This window comes from Amphiura filiformis, unplaced genomic scaffold (genome assembly GCF_039555335.1).
Source record: "Amphiura filiformis unplaced genomic scaffold, Afil_fr2py scaffold_51, whole genome shotgun sequence".
Classification (NCBI taxonomy): domain Eukaryota; kingdom Metazoa; phylum Echinodermata; class Ophiuroidea; order Amphilepidida; family Amphiuridae; genus Amphiura; species Amphiura filiformis.
Genome location: NW_027305515.1, coordinates 398271 through 420166, shown reverse-complemented (window position 1 = coordinate 420166; position 21896 = coordinate 398271). Strand labels below are relative to the sequence as shown.

Below are 21896 nucleotides of genomic sequence, written 5' to 3'. Positions count from 1 at the left end.
CAAAAGGATGCACTTGTCGGCTGCTACATGTATCTCATTTCACATAATAACTGGGAATAAATACCAGACTCATTTCAAGTGGGGGTCACTTAATATCATCCCCAAGTCACATGGCTTATTAATACAGAGAACATTCCTTAACCATGTTACTTGGGGATGATTTGAAGTGACCTCCACCTGAGATGAGTCTGGTATTTATTCCTAGCTATTATGTGAAATAAGGCACATGTAGCAGCCGACAAGTGCATCGTTTTGATATGGATGTACACATATACACACCATGAATGCTAGGATAGGAAGTGTACTACAGAGAGAGTACATCATACTTGTATCAAAGGTTCAGTATCTGACGTTCTACTGTCTTCAATATCTGCATTGATGCTTGTTGGCGTTATATGCAATTTCTCCTTCTTATTCTCTGGATCTAGAAAGAACCTCGGTGGTGACCTGGGTGACGGTCTGGCCGGCGATGTCCCCATCGATGGACCCTGGCTCATATCACCTCTGATAGCGCTGAAAGTTGGTGATCCAGGTTTGTTGTACTCACGTACCTGCAAGATGTGAAAACAAGATGGATAATGATTGAACAAATTCATCAGGATCGGTAGAGTAAACTAGTAAACCAGAGTTCGTAGTATCTGATCCAAGAAAATGCACTTACTGTGTACGTTTCAACAACCACTGTTGTCTTTGTCAACACTTGATGAGGAGTGACTGCAATCAACTGACAACCAACATGAAAATCCCCTGCATGAACTGTAACTTATCATACATTGGAGAAACAGGTAGAAAATTCGGCACGCGGTTAGAAGAGCACAAAAGTGAAGTGGAAAAAGTCAGCAGCACCGTGGTCACTAGAGCAGGGAGGAAAGAGTCCTTAACTACTATGCACAAGTCGGCCATAACAGACCATGTTGTTGATAAGAACCATGTAATTGGGTGGGGGGAAGCTGAGGTCATTGGCACAGAGCAAGATAGATATAAGCGCTGGATCAAAGAAGCTGTGGAAATTAGAAAGAGGGGCGTACAACTATGAACAGAGACGAGGGGCAGTACCAGCTTACTCACATTTTTGATGAGTTCCTGCAACAGGGATCTAAAAAATCCCCAAAAGGAAAACCAACTGGCAACCCAAAAAATCACGCTGGAAATCCCTCTAGCGTTGGTTGTCAGTAGATTGCAGTCACTCCTCATCAAGTGTTGACAAAGACAACAGTGGTTGTTGAAACGTACACAGTAAGTGCATTTTCTTGGATCAGATACTACGAACTCTGGTTTACTAAGATGGATATATTATAAGGAGATTCAAGTTTTGTGGTAAAATCCTTATCCAATACTAAATGATATGTTGGAACTTTCAGCTTTTATTTAACAGTTCTTTCAGCGTATCTCAATATCTACTTTAGTGAGTCACAAGTCAATCTTACTTGTTGGCATATTTGGATAGATATGCCATGACTTTGAGCTTGAACCATTAAAGGAGTATTTCGTGATCCTAGCATCCTCTATTTATATCATTTTTCATTAGATATCCACGAAAAAAACCTATTCCCAAAATTTCTGTTGATTCCGGTTTTATGCTCATGAAGTTATGCATGATTATGTGTATTACACTGCTCCATAGACAATGCGTTGTAATTTCGTTCTGGTGCACCAGAACGAAATTCAAATTTCACGATATCTTTGCTAAACTAATTAATGTGCAAGAAATATTTTGTACATAAACATTATGTAGCCAGAGGTTTCCAGTGATATAAAAATCTCAACTTTTTTTGAGGAAAGTGGGGGGATGAGGCTGTGGATCACAAAATGCCCTTTTAATAAGGCTCTTACTAAAATACCAAGATCCTTCCAAAGTTGAGAATTCATTTGTTCAAGGCATGTTCATGTATAATAATTTGTAGGTGACTATTTATTTACACTGGGAAAACACTTGTCAGAGGCAGGGAACTTTCATGATTTGTGCGCTGAAGCAATAAAGATTGCTTCTTGATATAGTGCAAGTATATGCAGATAAAAGTTGAGCTGATTTGTTTTGTTTGGGTTTGATAACCATGGATAACCCAAGAAAGCCTCTTAGTCTTATTTAGCTTATTTCTGTTGGTATCCATTTGAAGTGGTTCTATTCTTCTCGAAACTGACTGCGAGATGTACAGGTGCGGCTCTTCTGTACATGGGACACAATGGCTTAACATCCTCTCTGAAGGAAAGAATTCTATTAAAGTTCGTATACCAAACTCTACATTGTACTATGGGGAGAGCGGAAGTCTGAATTTAATCTACAGATGTTACCAATTAAAAGAGAAATTAGTTTTCCATGTTAAGTTTTTCACAGCCAGGAATTGAATCCGAAACATCATGCACCAGAACTAAGAATTCTAACCACTGAGCCTCATCCTCCCTTTAACAATACTTTGTCAGCATTTTAAAAATCACATGAAAAGCATCAGCAGCTCATTGAGTACATACTAATAATATTCTATGACCATGCCTTCCGCAGGCACGTGCTTAACTGGGGGATTCCTGGCATACATGTATGTATTGCCTCAAAGCAGTGCCAGGAATTACTACAGATCCAGCAGGCACAGGTTGACATTTCTACATTGCATCACTGTTAAAATTAAACTTAAACATTGCATCAACGTTTGATGATCTTTAACATTGCTTCAACGTTGCAATTACGCTTCAACATTCCTTCAACCATGTTGAAATTTAAATCTAAAATTGCATCAACATTTCAAAGTTGAAATGTCAACTAGTAACGGCTGGGTATTAGCCAATATAGTCCCACCCTCTGGCAACTGTGTTTCATTTCTACAGCAAAGAGAATGATAGATCAAGCTAAAATTAAGACACTGAAAGGGACAGAGATTGGCATGATTTTGGCTAAAATGTGAATCATTCCTGTTTTAGTGTCAGCGTTCATATTCAATGTGAAAGTATACCATAGACATGACAGACAAGAGATATTGGATGATTTTAAGGACCCTCTTTATTTACTGAATGGAAATACTAGCAGGAATTACCACAATCTTTATGTGAGCCCACATACAGCACCATGGACTTTTGAGTCAAGTCCTCAAAAAGGATGATGGTCAACCTATTATATTGTTTTTTCCAGTTTTAGTCATATGCATCAGCCTGGTACATCAGGTGATGGCTGATTACAACTAGCTGTCGTCAAGAACCAAGCCCAATTTTGTACACAATTATATGGAACAGCACTAGGAGAAGTGAAATGGCGCCGTTTTCCCAATATTGGCGTCAAAAGGCGCCAATTGGAGTCAATAGGCGCCAAATGGCGCCACTTGGCGCCACTGGCGCTAAATGTTGGCGCTCATTGATTCATTTAGCGCCAGTGGCGCTGTTTTGTCATCAAGTGGCGTCATCGGCGCCATTTTGGCGTCATTGGCGCCATTTTGGCATCATTGGCGCCATTTTGGCGTCATCGGCGCCATTTTGGCATCATTGGCGCCATTTTGGCGTCAGGGTATTTTCTCACATCACATATGGCGTCAGTGGCGCCAAAATGGTGGTTCTGGTGCCAAAGCGGCATACTTCGCCAATTCTAACATTGCAATAATAAAATTTAATATGATTTTGATATATACTAAGAAGCCAAGTGAGCATGTTACTTCTATTCCTCCTGAAGAAAAGGTAACAAAATTACTCCTTTACTATACTGTGCCAAAATAGCTCCCCAATTTCTACTGGATATTCCCGAGACGTGCCAGAAGTAAAACTGGTAAAAATCTAATGCTTGGTCAATGTTTCTGAAAATCTTCAGAAAATCACTTTTGTGCAATCATGAAAACAGATACAGCAAATGTGAACAATATACGATAGTGCCAGCTAAAATATTATGCACAATTATACTCTTGTATTTTACATTTTAAGGCATTCAAGAGGGCTTGTAATAGTACAGAATGTAATTGTAGATAAGCAATTTAGTGTTGAACAAAGGTTTAGCAGAGTACAGTTACATAATTGGGTCACAAAGACAACTGCCTTTATGATCTCTGTCTGATTCCTGGCTATGATTGCATAGGTGAATTACATTGGAAATAGGCTGCATTGTTCTGAATTTCAAATATTGATGAGCAAATCAAGTTGATGCAATTCAGCTAAAAAGATGTTTGCTTCTGCAGGTTGGTCGTCGGATAAAAATTGCTTTAAAATGTCATAGGCAGCATGATGTTAGGGGATTGTAATTTACCATCCCCTAAAATTGTTTTTTTTTAAACGGTTCCTAGATGTTTTTATCTAGTTTTTAAAAATTTATAGAAAAATGATTTTGGCCTAATAATTTTTTGTTACGTTGAACGAAAAAGACGTGGGCCAAAAACCTGTTTTCTTAGGATTTGGGGCCAAAATAGTCATGACCTCACATATGAATTTATCAAGTCTTTGCCATTCTAAATATGTATACTTTTATATACCTTAGACCAACAATTTAGCAGTTATGAGGCCCGAAAGTTTCCATAATTCCCGGGTTAAGGGATCTAAAATGAAGCGTTTATTATGCGTTTCGACAGTATTTTTTGTGGGACATGAGAGCACCTCAGACCTATCGAATTGCATTCTGAATCTGAAGCATGTCTTTCTGATATGAAATAATTTCCATTTTTGAAAATCACAATATAATACAAATTTTATGACAAATTATAAAAATTTGATATTTTTCAAATTTTTGATATATAACAGTCCTCGAAGTAAATTATATAAATCTAATGATATATTCTTAAAGTGTATGTAGCAGGAGGAAAAGCCGACGGTCAATTGAAAAATTTGACCTTTCATATTGAAGATATGGAATTTTTCCCAAAAAGACCTTATTTTTGTTTGGTAAAAATCCATATCTTCAATACGAAAGGTCAAAATTTTCAATTGATCGTCGGCTTTTTATCCCACCTACATACACTTTAAGTATAAATCATCAGATTTATAAAGTTTACTTCAAGTACTGTTAAATATCAAAATATCAATTTTAATGATTTGCCATAAAATGTGTATTAAATTGCTAATTTCAAAAAATCAAAATTATTTGATATCAGAATGACATTCTTCAGATTCAGAATGCAATTCGATATGTCTGATGTGCTCTAATGTCCCAAAATAAATACTGTCCAAACGCTCATACCCCAGCCCTTAAGGTTTTACCATCGTCAGCCGATTCGACTTGACTATTGCGCCTGTTTTCAAGGCGATGTCACCAGCGTCGTGATCTGCGTTATGTTGCAGACATCGCAGAGAACGATGCGTGTTGTGCGTGTCAATGCTATTTTAAGCACCGGCGATAACTAGGGCCAAAAAATAAAGAAAACAATGTTTGCTGAGCGCAAAAAAAAAAAAAAGTAATATATTAAATACAACATGTACAAACCAAATATTGCCAGCGTAAGCTTCCAGTAATAACGGACCTGGACCCCCTCCCCAAAGTAGGCCTACGACAGTAGGATCCAATAGATGGTATGAAGTTATAGGCCTACCAAACAAACACAGAATCAGGTTTTTTTTAAATATTAGGCCTAAACGAGTGTTGGTTAAATTGGTTAATTCGTTTTAATAACATTTTGGCCTAAATGTTGGGTAAGCACTACGGTATATTGGCGTATTAAAGGTTACCGTGATACGCTTGTAGAACGTTTCATAATGAAACACGCTACAACAAAATTAAAAACATGTGAAAATGTTATTGTAGACATATATTATTTTGGCAACATTGTTCCAACTAAGAATATGTTTTGCAGCAAGTGTTCAATGTTTTTGATTGTTATTTTCATAATGCATGCGATATAGACAACACCATCAAAACTATTCAGTTTAAAAAAATGTGTCATAGGGCCTACATTTACAAAAATGATATCATAATTGGCCAAACGTTTTTCTACAGCTATAGGCAACCCAGCGTTCTACAGCTATAGGCAACCCAGCGCTTAATTTTGCTTTAAATTGAACTGCAACAATTGATGATATGAATCCACCTCGAGATAATTCTGTAGGCCTATAGTTTTTGTGACCAAAAGTTTTCCTCTCGGTAAAGGCACTAAGCATGTTAAGTAGGCCTATGCCTATAATAATTGTAGGCCTATTATAGTAAAACACTTCCGCCCATGGTGTCAAATGCTTTGCTTTAACATGTTTAATAAATCCTCTTTTTGGTCATTCGAGTCAGGTGAACATAAAGCTGAAAATAACTCACTTTGTGTAACTTGATAACTCTTTGGCCCAATATCTTTGCAGAATGGGAGTCTTTCTTACACCCGCTTGTGACCAAAATACACCAAATGAGAATTAGGCTAAGAATGTTTTGATATTCTTAGCCTTAATAGTCACATCATTATAATTGTTCCTAATTATGGACACTTTTTAGCCTAAGTATCTTAGGTAACTTTTTTTACAGTGAAAAATTTTATGCGTAAACAGACAATTCCTTTTTTGTGGCTATATGCCTATATGAACGCTGATCCGGAATCAGATCGCGCTTCATACCAGCGCGTTGGCACGCACCAAAAATATCCACGCACGCAATTAACTACGCATGGTGTCGCAGAAAAATGCATTTTTGACCTATTTTGGTCAATTTACGCGAAAACTAGGTCCGTACCCCAATTTTTTTGGCGCGATTTTACAGAGCTTTTTCTGTTTCATAACATATATAAAATTAAAAAAATTTTGTCTCGACAATTTTTTATACAACATAAAAGGTGATATATTTTGGGCAAATTGCTGATTTTGCCATTGAAGTGTACAGAGATTTTTGGAAATGTACATCTCTTTTAAAACGGCTGTAGCTCAAAAGTGAGGTCCGCACCCCTTGTTTTTTTTTTCCTGATTTATTATCTACACATATTAATGTACAAAATATGTCAATTTAAAAAAATTTCGTCGATAGGTTTAGTAACGACGGTAAAACCTTAAGACCAACCTTAAGACCCATATTTGGATCATGCTCTAGTCTTTGTGCCTCAAACTCTGAGAATTGTCACGGTAGCTTTTTAGCTCAAATTTGGAGAGTTTTTGAATTGTTAGCTCCCCAGCCTATAGTTTGACCTAATTTTAGTTAACAATATCCCCCCCCATGTTGAAATTTAAGTTCATAAAGTCCCTATTTTGCCTGAAAATCGGTTCTTGTACCTTGCACACCCCTACCAAAATCTTAGAGTGGGCCCCCCCCCCTGCCTGAAAGCTCCTGGATAAATAGGGTGGAGCAAAAATAGAAAGGGCCCATTGCGATACCCTAGAATTGGGTCAATGTGGAACCAGGACTAGCCCTGCTTGACATCATTCAATGAGACTTGGGTTTTTTTTTGTGGTAATGAAATGGGTGTGTAAAAAAAATTAGTTACGTAGAAAATATCAAAATGTTGCTTGAAGTATTGTTTTCTTTTAGCATTGTAAAGTGCACAAGTTGAGATTGAGATTTTGACCATTGTATGGTCAATTTTGGCAGAAAAGCAGCTTGCTTGCTTGTGAGCTCTTGTGTTACATGGAATGTTTGACTTCCAAGTAGGGACTGTGCCATGGTATTGGGCTATTCCAGATATTTAATATCCACAGTCCACACTCCCCTCAAAGATGACATGGTTTAAAAAAAATTAATGTGGGATTTCCCATGGGTGAATTCACAAAACCATGTGGGATTTCCCAAGGTTCTCATAATATAGTAGTGAAAACATTTGTTTAAAAAAATGTTTCACTTTCAAGATGGGAAGAATATTCATTTGTTTTATTTTTTATTCTAATATAGTTTTTGTACAAGAAACAAAAAAACAAACAAAATCAAAAAGATGTATTGTGCAATTGATGGAGCACTAAATGAAAAGGCATCAAGGCCCACAAATACAGACCTATATTATCATGCAAGACAAACACATTTGCAAATAAGAAACTCATAGTTTATGTTAAACTTCAAATTGACATAACATTTCCTTCACCAGAAACTTACTATTCAGTCATACTATAATTTAAAACTGTCCATATTAAATATTGTATTTTACGGCTATGTACGCTATTGTATTCATACATGATATAGGTCTATGTAAGGCCTAAAAAGTGTTTGATTGCCGTAATCTGACCGACCCTAGAATTAGGCCCGACCCTTGAGGGCTGTGCAACATTATCAGCCCCCTGGGGTAAAATTTCAACGGCTCGCCAAAAATCGCTTGCCCCCCCTCGGCCCGCCAAAAATTCTTTGCCCCCCCCCCTTGAACATGCCAAATTTTTGGGATTCCAAATTCCAAACTTTAAATGGTCTAGATGTATGTTGCGAGCGCAGCGAGCAGGAAAATTTGCATATTTAAGCATTCCCTTACCGTTTTCCTAAGCCTTTTTAAAGCGTTTTATTAAAAAGGCGCCCAGTGAATGCGTACAAAAATCGCTTGCCCCCCCCCTCTCGGCTTGCCAAAAAATTGCTTGCCCCCCTTTCGGCTCCCCAGGGCTCATAATTATTGCACAGCCCCTGAGTTTTTTTTTTGCAAAATTGAATTTTAAAAAAAAAGAAGAAAAAGTTCAAAGGCCTTAAAACGCATAATTTACAGCTTTATTAAGTAAAAAAAAGTCCCGACCTACCTACCCTAATTTTTTTTTATGTTACAAACAATATTTTTAGGCCTAAGTAGTGCCAAAGTATAAATTGAGATACTAATATAATTATGAAGAACACAACCTTTACACAGATCTTAAAAATGGCTGTTTTCTTCAGAAAGCGAATGTGATTGAATTTGCCACTTAATTGTTGCTATTTTAGATTACTCTAGTCTTTTATTCATGTAAATAATTTAAATACATTGCACACAGAGAAGGCATATATTTTAAACACCTGATTCACTGCTATATTTATGGGGTAAAACACTAGAATGTGTTTAATATTAATAATTTACTCTAAATATACCAGTGCACCTTTAATAGCAGTGCTGGAATTCAAATGCCATTACAAAGCATGTTGACCTCTTGCCCCTAGCTCACCCTATTTGACAATCATGATAAATAGTGGTAAATTTGAACTATCTTTAGCTCTACTACTACATGTACTAGTCATAACTTGCTACTACTGTGACACAGCATACATATTTTATAGGAAATTTAAAATAAATTTGAACAAGAGTATGGTGGCCTATAAACTTATTTGCAGAGATACTCAAATTAGGTTTTGAATGCCTTTCAGACTCAAATTCATACAGCTGCAAACTGCATGTTTATTTTGGGCAGTTTTTAAATAAATATTTATCATCATCTCTTCAAAAGAAAGAAAGAAATGTACATGAAAGTACTGAAATTTATTAAAATATGGAAGACAAAGATATATGCAATCAGATTTTGGAAGAATCATGTGTGTTGTTCATAGGCCAGGAAGGGGGGCACCAATTTTTTTTCAACTTTCATCCCCCCCATATTGAAAATCTTCCTAAGCCAATGTAGTGTATGTTAGAAATAACTTTTCAGACCTTCTAAAGGCCTGAATAGCCCTTGAAAATTTGGTTCATTTTCACAACAAACAAAATAAAATAACCATAATATTACCTAATATTGTGGGTTTGGGCCTGTTAAAGTTGGTGAAGGCCAGGCCCGTACACACACATATCGATCTTTATAGAAATTTTGTCTTATTTTTAACACTGTGGTTGTCCCAAAATTGTCTTATTCTTAACACTGTGGTTGTTCCAGAAAGTGAAAATATGACCATATAACTTTATCCATATTTAATGAGTAATGTTTTTGTGGATTTGAAAATATATTATCCTGTTTTGTCAAATAAATCATAGCCCAATCCTACACCAATGAGGATTGCACATTTTTTTCTTTGTAAAATATTTCCGTATGCTGTTCCTTCCTATAGGCCTACTACTCAAAAATGTAGTTCCATCGAAAAAATGATAATATCATAATTCTTTCCACAGTGTTTCCTTTCTAAGAAAATAAGCATTATACGTACCCTTTGGAATTTCTAGCTACATTGATTTAACAAAAAATGTTTTCTGTAACCCATTCATAAACATTTTGTTTTAAAATATACTTTTGATATACATTGTTTGCAGCAAGCAAAATGAATTAACGATTAATATGTAGATTTATAATATTAGTTTCAACATTGCAATATCAATCAAAATTATAACCCTCTTGCTACACAAACTCATAATTTTTTTAGTTTGAAATACTTATGATTTTGTAAACAAAATCTAGTTTTGGTTTTCAGGCCACCAGCAAAAAACAAATTAACTTGTTTGAATAAGTAGGCTATACTTTGAATAAAAACATAATATAACATAAGTCATGACCCTTCCCATACCCCTAGATCCTCACACACACACAAACAAAGACAAACACCACTACCAACCAGCCCTCAAATTAACCCACGGTACCCATGGCATTTTGCCGTGGGTGCCCATCCCCACTGCCGTAATGCCCTCAAAATATGTACTTTACCCAAGGCAGTCATCACTTGCCGTGCCCTGTAATGAAGTTGCTGTGGGTGCCCCAGCCCTCCCCTTCATTATAAAATCATCTATCTATGTTTGTGTGTGTTTTCTTCACTTTTGAGATATTGCCTTGGTGCCCTTCTCAAATTTTCAACAGTTGCCATGGTGCCCTCTTGAAATATTACGAACTGCCGTGCTGCCTTGCCTTTTCAGTGAAAATCTAAGGCAATTTTCAACTTGCCCTCAAAAAGTTGCTGTGCCCCTTCAGAACCTTAATTCGAGGGCTGCTACCAACAAACACAAACAAACAAAACATACAAAATATTATAAATAAATGTATAGATAGATAAACTAAATAAATATTAAGAATAATCAAGAATGATAGAATAAAACAAATATAATATATTCAAAATAGGCAAAGAATGTACTGTACATGTATTTCTAAACTAGGCCTATAGAGTTCTGAAATCCTTAGTTCATCTTGGCATTACAAGTACAACAATGTTTCAACACAAATTCCTCGCAAATATTGCTATTTTGCCCGTCAACATTTGGAAACAAATTGTCCCATTGCATGTACCGTAATTATTGGAATGATCGATCTAAAAATTCAACAAACAAATTCATGGTACCCAATAATCTACAGCTTTTTAAAATTGATCACTGGAAAAAAAATCGAATTTGATGGTGTTTTTCACCAGGTTCTTCAAGTTGAAACAATATGCTGATGAAAAACGTAGCCAAATTTGATGGTTTCACACAATCAATTTTAAAAATTAGGTTATCGGGTACATGTATACCATGAATTTTCTTGAAGTATTTTAATTCCTGATTTTTCACATTTAGGCTTAAATATATTGTCACATTGTTAAATATTTAATCAAAGTTAACTTATAATAATACATTAGTTGTACTTCCAGGGGGCCATTTAAGTTTCAGTGTACACTGTGAAGAATTGGAGAACGAACACAAATTGTGTGAATCCGTTTAGGGGTCAAAACACCTGTTTTCAAGAAACAGGGTCTTTTTTTAAACTTCTAGTTAGTGCATTTGGAGTCATTTTAATGATCCCAATATTTCATAAAGCGTGATTCCCTCGCATGTTTTACATCAGGACCATCACCCAAATATAAATATTAGGAAATTATAAACAAAAACATGTAGGCCTACTTACTATATTAAGGGTTATCAAAAACCTGTAAGGGTGGTTCATTTCAGATAAAATCCTGCTTAGGGGTATATCTTTTAGGTTTACAGTCCTGTTTATAGGAATAAAATTGGTTACAAAACCCTGCTAAATTCCTGTTTAGGCATGTATTTTGCTCAAAAGGGCAAATCCTGTTTAGGCTATGTTTTAAAAGTCTCTGGCCACGCATGTGTACACTGTGAAACTTGAGTGCTTCATGTTTAGAATTCAATTTGATTCAATTTGATATGTCCGATGTGCTCTCATGTCCCACAAAAAAACTGTCGAAACATCATACCAGAGCTCTGCAATAAAAGTCCAATTTTAAAATTTGGCCAATATTTTTTTAAAGGGCTAAAAAGTGTCCCTTCTGAAAAATGAAAACAGATGTGAGTTGAGATATTTGGGTTGAAAAATGGATCTTGTATGATTTTGCACAAATATTTACTAAAAAACTGTCAATATATATTAAAATGGCTATAAATTTGAAATCAAACCGACAACAGACTTCATATATTGGCTGCAGAGATTTCAAGTGACATGCATTTAATATAAATATATAAAATATTGCATGTTTATATCTTGATGTAAAATTTGGGGCAAAATGCATTATGTTTGTGATTTTGGGCAAAATTAACTAGTGTAAAATAAAAAATACTTCCAGTTAAAAATATTACTGAAATAAACACAGGAGAATGTATTGTGGTGGCAAATGAAAAAAAATAGCAAAAGAGACCCTGTCACTAGGAAGGGGAAAAGTTCATTTCAGTTCATTTTCTGAAACTTTGTTGAGTTTACTTGACAAATCTGAAGTTTTATTAATAGACCTGTGTGACTAGAAAGGTCATAGCCACATTTAAGAACAAGTCAATATTTTAGTTCATTTTTTGGTTCCCAATGGTGTACTCTAAATTGGAGTGTGTCATTCATCCAGAAAGGCAAAGGGGTTTACCACAACTAGCCTAATTGATGCTGTGGGAATACTTGAGGAACCATAACTGGAAACCCCATTATAGTAGAACATGTAGTGTGAGGTTAAAAGCAGTGCTGGAGGACTCGATTCCTGGACTCGGGGACTCGAGTAAGGACTTAGAGTCGAGCGGAGTCCTCCTCGAGTCCGGCAAAATTGGGTCTTTTTAGGTCTTTTATTTTCATTCATTTTTTCATTTACCTTAATTTGGTTTCGATGTGGAACCGCATTCAGCAGTCTAGTCCACTGCTTGCAACAATAGCTAATTAAGGCCAGAGTAATGGGAGAGAACATGTTCAAGCATCATTATTTCTGAATTGTATGTCCAAAGTCCAAAAATATACATTTTTGGAAAGGAAATGAGTCAAGGAATCCCATGGTGACGTCAGATTTTTTCAGAAATCTCGAGTTTTTGAAAAAATCACAAAATTTCACTTTTTGCACCAATTTTTGGGACAACTTAAAAAAAAAATCAGTTCGCAGTAAAAAAAAATCAGTTAGCTTTTCATGGCGAAGAGACATGAACTTAGGGAAGGTTTTTTAAATTTTTTGAAATTGTCTCTCTTTTTGAAATATTAAAAAAACATGTGAAAAAAGCAATTTTGTCACTCTATTAAAGGAGTATTTCGTGATCCTAGCATCCTCTACTTATGTCATTTTTCATTAGATATCCACGAAAAAAACCTATTCCCAAAATTTCAGTTGATTCCGATTTTTGCGTTCATGAAGTTATGCATGATTATGTGTATTACACTGCTCCATAGACAATGCGTTGTAATTTCGTTCTGGTGCACCAGAACGAAATTCAAATTTCACGATATCTTTGCTAAACGAATTAATCTGCAAGAAATATTTTGTACATAAACATTATGTAGCCAGAGGTTTCCAGTGATATAAAAATCTCAACTTTTTTTGAGAAAAGTGGGGGATGAGGCTGTGGATCACGAAATGCCCTTTAAGCTAAAAATGTATATTTTTGTTTAAAACAAAACAAATATACAAAAAAATGAGAAAACCTTCCCTAGATTTTGATGCGCTCTAAACGATAGTGCAAAAAGTTTACCTTTTGTTTGTATATTTTTCAAGTTATCTTGTGCAATATTGTCAAAAGTGAACTCTGAGAAATCGATGTTTTAAAGTAAAAAAAAAGTCAAAATTATACACAAAACGTCCTTATATTTTATAACGGTAAGGCTTTCACGCTTGTAAAAGCTGTATCTGGTGCATGGTCTAAATGTGCGGCATTTTTTGCACCAACGATTCTATAATGTCTGCTTTTAGTGCGCCAAAATTCAAAATAATTTTAAAAATCTGTGGCATTTTGACTGCAAATTTTTGTTTTGTTTACACCACATTTGCTGGCATTAACAACATGCAGGATACGCCTTGACTGCGTTGGACATACGTGCAGTGTTGCGCCGTGTCACGTGACACGAATCGCAATATTGTATTTTATCAGTTTCAAGTGAAAGAGTACATCTTAGCAATAAACTACTTCTTTCCGTATGCCTCATGTAGCCTAAGAGTACAACACTAAGAGTACATCTTAGTGTTGATTCTGGCCTTAAATTGATTTATCAGTTATTTTACCTGCTAATTTGTGGGACTGTACCACTAATGAGAGTTGTTACAATTGCTATCAGCTTTCTTAGCCCCAATGAATCAACGCCATTGGGCTCTCGAATGCACACACCACACCCATTTAGTGCACACAGGTGCTTTTTTACATGCCCTGTGAAATGGTAAAATGGTAAGTCGTCCAACATGCCTTGGGTGCAATACTGTAAAATGTTTATGTAGAAATCCAACGATTATAATTAAAATCCGTTTAGGACATAGCCCCCCTGCATAGGCCTATCTGAAAGCAATCTTACTCTGTGGTTGTACTATTATTTACAAACTGAATTTATTGCAAGCAAAATTACTTTCATTAATCATCAAGCTAAAGAAGTAGTTTATTGCTATTGCTAATATTGTTTTGACACGACTGCACATGCCCCCCCCCAATCGATTTGAAAACTTAGAAAATCCATAGGAAAAGAAGCAGAAAAATGGTGTCTCCCAATCAGGCCAGTGCCCTAACTATCACGGTTGATGCCCCCCTCCCCATAGGATGACTCACGCTATGCCACTGAAGCAACAGACTGTTTTTGTTAGACGCAAGTCTAGCAAGTACATGGAATATATAACACTGCATACGTACAGCCAGAACCACCATCCCTTCCTTCCTTATCACCTGAAGTTTGACATCACACTTTGATTGTCATACCGCATCTTTTGATGCTTTAAAACACAAGCATGCTGTACATGTACATGACACGCAAGCTGTGCATACACGAAAGTCGGTCGTTATTTTGGCAGAGTAATGTCTGACCACCTCAGGTATAGTCACCTGAGGTGGAAAGTTGCATGACCATAATCCATGTCTGCATAATAGCTACATGTATACGGTATATAACTCAACATGACTGAACATGGACACAGTTTTTAGAGTATTTTTGTTTCTTGTACATACAAAGGCTGAACATGGACACAGCTTTAGAGTCAGTCCATGTTTCTTTATATACAAAGGCTGAACATGGCTTATCCTTCACTTTTAAGCAATTGATAAACAATTTTAATTTTTTTTGCATTTTAGCTGGGATCACTGAAAGGGCCTGTCTGTATTGATATACAGCGCTTCTTTAATTTTAAGCTATTAGGAGAATTCAAAGAGAAGCCAGATTACATGGATGCCATTTACACCCATTTTTTGTCAATTTCTAATAAAAGGAAGTCGCTAAATCTTGTCCAGAAGCAGGCTCCAAGATGCTTTCACTTTCAGCTCTGATTTATTCGTACATTGATCGGGTACATATTGCCATTAAACCATCTGACGTTCATTTTTGCAAAACTATTCAATCACTATGGAAATAACAAAAAAATGGTCGCTTGCTAGGCCGTTGAGGTCAATAACCTTATGGGTCAAGTCACAGCAACGCGTCAAATGCAAGCGGTGTCCAACACGCACGGTGTGTGGCGAGTCACGCACCTGCGGCGTACACGGCTCCCCAGACAAACAAGTACTAAGCCATTTCAGGGGATCATTGGGTGTAAGCTGATGAAAAGGGGGATCATTGGGTGACACTTTTCAGAGGGAATGGGGGAGCCGACTTTAGTAGAACTACTTGAAAGTCCACATTTTGGAAATTCTGCGGCCCCCGCAAATAAATCCTGGCTATAATGTAGGCCTAGCAATTAACAACACGGGCTCGCTTAAAATGTTTTGCTGCAACTTTTAAACATGTTTTATACCATTATAACCCGAAATTTAAAATTTTCTAGCAACCTCTTCTAACAAAATGTTTTAGGTTTGTTGGGATAAAGTTCAAATCAACCATTTTGTCACAAGCTGTTTCAAAAGGAACCTGCGGGTTTAAGTGAGTGACAACATTATCACAGGTCTGGATATTCACTTAAAGGTTAGCTTCTTTAATATGACAGGAGCTAACATATGATTATCAAGCTAACATGATCATTACTATACTGGATGAATAATCTACACCAAGACACCATGATTATCATCACCGTTTACCATGTTTACTAACCACCCCGTTTACTAACCGCTCCCTTTACTCAACTAGCGGGACCAGCGCAAAGTCTTGGTCTCCCGCTAGTTAAATATGAAGAGCTTTGTTTCAAAACCCCTTACATCCACTTGCCCATTTTTGAGAACACATCAAAAAAACACTGATATATTGGGGTTTGCAACAAAAGCAGTTTTTGGCGGTATGCTTGGGTAGGATGAGCATCCCGCCAAAAACTGCTTTTATTGAAAAACACCTTATATCAGTGATTATTGGGTAGGATGAGCATCCCGCCAAAAACTGCTTTTATTGAAAAACACCTTATATCAGTGATTATTTTGATGATTTTTTGATGTATTCTCAAATTTGGGCAAGTGGATGTAAGGGGTTTTGAAACAAAGCTCTTCATATAGAAAAGCATATAAGAAATTATAAGATGAAGGGAACCATTACATTAAGTTGAATTGGTTATAAGACTAAGTTAGTTAAGGCAGTGTTCACAATCTTCCCAAAATTAACAGCCAAAGGTGTGAACAAAATATTTTTGGGTGGAAAATGCTGAAATTGAAGATTTAAAAATGTATCATTTCTATGGTGAAACTCTCTACAGTTTCTGATTTTGCAATCTTGCTTTTGGCCGACAAAAATTTGAACAAGATATTTAAAATGCTCATTGTACTCTTAAAAGCCAAATTAAGTTCACATCTTTTGTTTATTAAAATCAATATGTTATCCTTTTAAATAATATAAGTTTAATCCAGTCATTCAAAATTGACATTTGGTTTACAAAAAATGATAAAAACAGTGATGCAAACAACAATGTACATTGAATTAAAATTTGCCAGGCATATAGCAAAATAATCAAGAGATACCATATTTTGCAACCATGAGTGACACACAAACATGGTGGAATCTGAGTATACTTTGGTTCTACCTGTAATCAATGCAGAAACACCTGCTTATAAAAATACAGTCTGCTTTGTTTTATAATGTAAACAGCTGGGGCTTGGTTGGGAGAAAAGTAAAACTTTACACCAATAGAAATTGATCTCTGAAACCTGGACACTTGTTGCAATGTTTACTTTATCAGAAGATGGCAGTATATGAATGTAACTTGTGGATTTGCCATGTCAGTTGTTCATTTGGGGGGCAGCAAACACAGTTTTACAATAATACCTGTATCAAAAACAATATTGTGTGTTCATCAGTAATGATATAAAGACTCACTGGTAGAACAAAAAGGAAAGCAATTATGTGTATGCATTATTTCAGTTAGTTGGGATAAAGGAAAAATTTGCACACATGTAAAAGGCAAGTATTTTGGGTTTTCAATAATTACTGAAATCATTGAAATGTTCATCCTCAATTTCATAATAACTAAGGCAGAGTCCCTCAACCTCTCCCGACGCAGCTGTCACACATGATGGAAGACAAAATGTAGAAACCATGTATAGATTTTTAAGTTCTGGGAACATCAACAATTAGTTGGGAATGTACAAGAGGCTCAGTTTGCAACCCCTTTGGTATTTAATGACACCTATTTGGTTCTCTTAAATGCATTCAGCGTGGGTATCACAAATTTAGGCACTTTCTCATGCCCACACACCAAGGTAAAATTAAAAATATCATGCCAAGGTAATGATATCACACACCATATAATAAAATCTCACACATCGCTAAAATATAATCAGAGACAATGTTTTGTGTCTCTTCCTCACTCCCCCAATTCTTTTAGATATTCGAGCGCCAAGGGCGTAAAAATAAATAATAATTTTATTTGGCAAACACTATTTCATTCCCGGTATGCCCGCAGCCTGTTCAATATCTCAAATCAAGCAATTCTGAAAAGTTGGCAACCAAACCAACCATGCGTTACAGTGTTTTTGTAGGTTTTGGTACCATGTTTACTTAAAAAAATATCTATGTTTTTTTTTAGTGACATATTAGAGCAAAATCAACACAAACTGCTAGATATTTTCAGCAGCCAAAACCTCAAACACCATGATACCCACATTTATTTGACGATGTGGACAGCCCTACAAAGATTGATAGCATTACAGCTCATTACCTGCTGTTGATTTTAAAAAGTGTCACAATACATGAACCATTTTAACATAAATTTTACAATTTGATTTTGAACCCGTCAAATTGATGACACCCAGATTCAAACTCTACGACTCGAGAGCCCTTGAAGTTTTTGTATATTGCGCACTGGGTTGTGTGGTTTGTAGCATCCCGGATCTCCCATCTTCCCTGCCATTTGGACTAAAATTATTAAATATTTCATTTATGTTACAACAACTTGATGTATATTAGCCTACTTCAAATATCCATAGAGCTTCCCATGGGTCCCCAGACCCCCACATTCACAAGTGAAATTACAATATCAAATGTATTTTTTAAGGGATCTAAAATGGCGTTTATTTGCGTTTCAACAGTATTTTTGTGGGACATGAGAGCACCTCAGACCTATCGAATTGCATTCTGAATCTGAAGCATGTCTTTCTGATATCAAATAATTTTCATTTTTGAAAATCACAATATAATACAAATTTTATGACAAATTATAAAAATTTGATATTTTTCAAATTTTGATATATAACAGTCCTCGAAGTAAATAATATAAATCTAATGATATATTCTTAAAGTGTATGTAGCAGGGAGGAAAAGCCAACGGTCAATTGAAAATTTTGACCTTTCATATTGAAGATATGGATTTTTTTCCCAAAAAGACCTAATTTTGTTTTGGTGTTTTGGGAAAAAAATCCATATCTTCAATACGAAAGGTCAAAATTTTCAATTGATCGTCGGCTTTTCATCCCACCTACATACGCTTTAAGTATAAATCATCAGATTTATAAAGTTTACTTCAAGTATTGTTATATATCAAAAATATCAATTTTTAATGATTTGCCATAAAATGTGTATTAAATTGCGAATTTCAAAAAATCAAAATTATGTGATATCAGAATGGCATTCTTCGTATTCAGAATGCAATTCGATATGTCTGATGTGCTCTAATGTCCCACAATAAATACTGTCCAAACGTTCATACCCCAGCCCTTAATACCAACAAGTTTCAATAGCCTACATTTAACTATTTCTGAGATATTAACAAAATAACTAAGTATTCGTAGGTAACTTTCGGTAGCCAAATGTTGCCTACAAATACAATTTGACATCATGACCCTATTGTGAAACACCGCCATTCATGCCAATGCCCATATCGGTACATAAAGAAGGCCCATACGTTAAGCTATCTAATCATATGTCAATGAAAGTTGCAAATTCATATACATGCCTGCCATGCAAAACTGAATCTGGCTTAATTGTTAAAAATATGTACTGAAATAGACAACGGTCTGCTCATTTAAAAGAAAAATCAGATTCGAGGAAGATTTGAAGGGGATAAATACTTGGATTTACCAGCTGTCATGTGTGCTTCATTTTAGATTTTTACTATATTGACCAGCAAACCATTAGGTTTTTTTGTTGTTTTGGGGTGTTTTTTTGCAATTTTTTTGTTCAAAATGGTTCTTCAACTGAAAGAGGAACTCAATATTAATGGAAACCTTCACATGTAGTACATTTTTGGGCTAAAATTCAAAATAATTGAAAATATTTTTAGGTCCAGAATCACTATTTTAGTAATTTGTATGTGATTACATACAGATGATAAGGTCAGGAATTTAACCTACATTCCATGTCACTAATCAAGGACTGTTTTTTTTTTTTTTGCAAGTCCAAAACATTACTAGGTTGCATTCGAATACCAACATCCAACGGTACATGGCACGCATGCTGGTTGCTGGGGCTGGTTGTTGATGATTTCAATGCTCACACAGATGCATATTAAGCAGTGTTTGAAGAATTGTACAGCGAATTTTAATCCATTCCACTGGATGACTTTGTAACTGAAATTTCTTTATTAGACTCAATAGTAGGGAATTGTGTAAAGTGTGAAGAAACTGTCAAAAAACTTTTCAGAATTTATCAAAATTCAGAAAAAAACAACTTTTTGGAATTTCCAAAATTAGGGTTGGTATTCTTTTGTAAAGTAAAAAACTTTTTCCAGATTTTCACAATTAGGGTAAGGTTGGAAAAGGACAAACAAACAATTTCTGCTGCAGGATTGATATTTATTGGGCCTATTTATAAATTAATGCAGGTAAAATTAAGGTTAGCCGAAAGGTTTTTCATGCGCTTGATTTCAGAGGGGGGTAAGTTCATAACAGAAACAGCCATGCAGAAAATGAAAAAGCGTACCGGGAGTTATTAAGCCTACTTTAATAATTATAATAGAATATCGATCCACGGTCAAGACATGAAACTTGGCTCAGCTCGTGCCCGGAGCTTCGTGATGCGGCGGGGGGCACAAGCCGTTTTCGGCAATTTTCATGAGGATTTTATAAATTTTAAAATCGATTGGGGGCACTTCCTCTGGCCCCTATGCCCGCCCCATGAAGATACGCCACCACCGTCTAGAAAATGTGTTCATATTAAATTTATCAACAACAACATCACAAAGCAATTATTTGTAAATTGAATTTGGGAATATTCAACAAGACAGACTTAGCAGGCCTACAAATTTCTGAATTATATAAAGTGAAAAACAATCAATCACTGTAGGCCTACTGGTCAGCGAATCAATCAAATATACAAAACTAAAAAAGAAAGGAGCAAGAAAGAATAAAGAAATAGTGATTAAAAAAGAAAGAAAGAAAAAAAAGAAATGAAAAAAGAAAAGGATAAGAAGAAATAAAAGAGGGAAGAACAGAAGTAAAAATGAGAAAAGAGGAAAAAACCGAAATTTCAGCCACACGGGGACTCGAACCCACAAAAATTAATCATAATAGATTCAAAGTCCAACGCTCTATCCGCTCGGCCACACATCAGCTTACGCAATTGATTGTCCTTGAAGGGGATATATAATTTTAATTTGACGCAATGATGTGATTACAATTGCGTCCGCATAATGGCTCTTAGAATAAACACGCATGTCGGCGCTGAAATTTTGGACGAACCCGATGGAGAAAAACCTTGTTTTTTGCAAAACTGGCTTCAATTTGGAGTGAAAATCAAATGGAATAGCAATTGGCAGAATGTTGAGAAATAATGTAGGTATTCAGATATCTAAATTAACGTCCCGTAATCAAGATATCGATAATTTCACAAACCAGCTTTTTCTCAAGCAAATTCTCCAAAATTTCCCCCAAAAGCGGGCTTTTAAAATTTAATCGGTACTGTATTTGGTTCTTCCCCATGGCAACATTATTTCTTTGATCGATTTGTAGTACAATACTAAAAAGAAGAAAACAATCACTTGGCGTGGATTTATACTGGGCGCACATTTGAAAAAAACGCGTCATGGAGCGTGTTTTTGATCTTGTGAACATGGTGCGTAAAAATGCTTTAAACGAAGGATTTTCAAACTTATTCTAAAAATTTGTATATAACACACACAAAAATGTTAAGCTACATCCAATGCACCAACATTTCACTCGCTGCGATATTTGATTACTGAGAAAACTCTGTTTTAGAGAACAACTTTATACGTCTTTTATACGTTTTTTATACGTTTCTTCGTGTAACCTTAAGGAAGGAAATCAAAATGCACATAAAATTGTTTTTTTTAATGCAATTTTATCATGTCTATTCACCAATTAATGGTAGACAATGTCACAATAATAAAATATTCATTATTCAATTTAATTGCAATGTTAGAATTGGCCATTGATGCAGGTTTGACACCAGAT

The 21896-nt window shown here is 35.6% G+C and overlaps 1 protein-coding gene across 1 annotated transcript in view; it reads right to left on the bottom strand.

The window, feature by feature from the left end:
• Positions 1-272: 272 nt before the first annotated feature.
• LOC140144363 (uncharacterized) overlaps positions 273-21896 on the bottom strand; it is a 70391-nt gene continuing 48767 nt past the window's right edge. The window contains exon 9 of the mRNA XM_072166184.1: positions 273-551. Within this exon, the coding sequence (XP_072022285.1) occupies positions 321-551 (231 nt within the window). The 3' untranslated portion in view covers positions 273-320. The remainder of the gene's footprint in view (positions 552-21896) is intronic.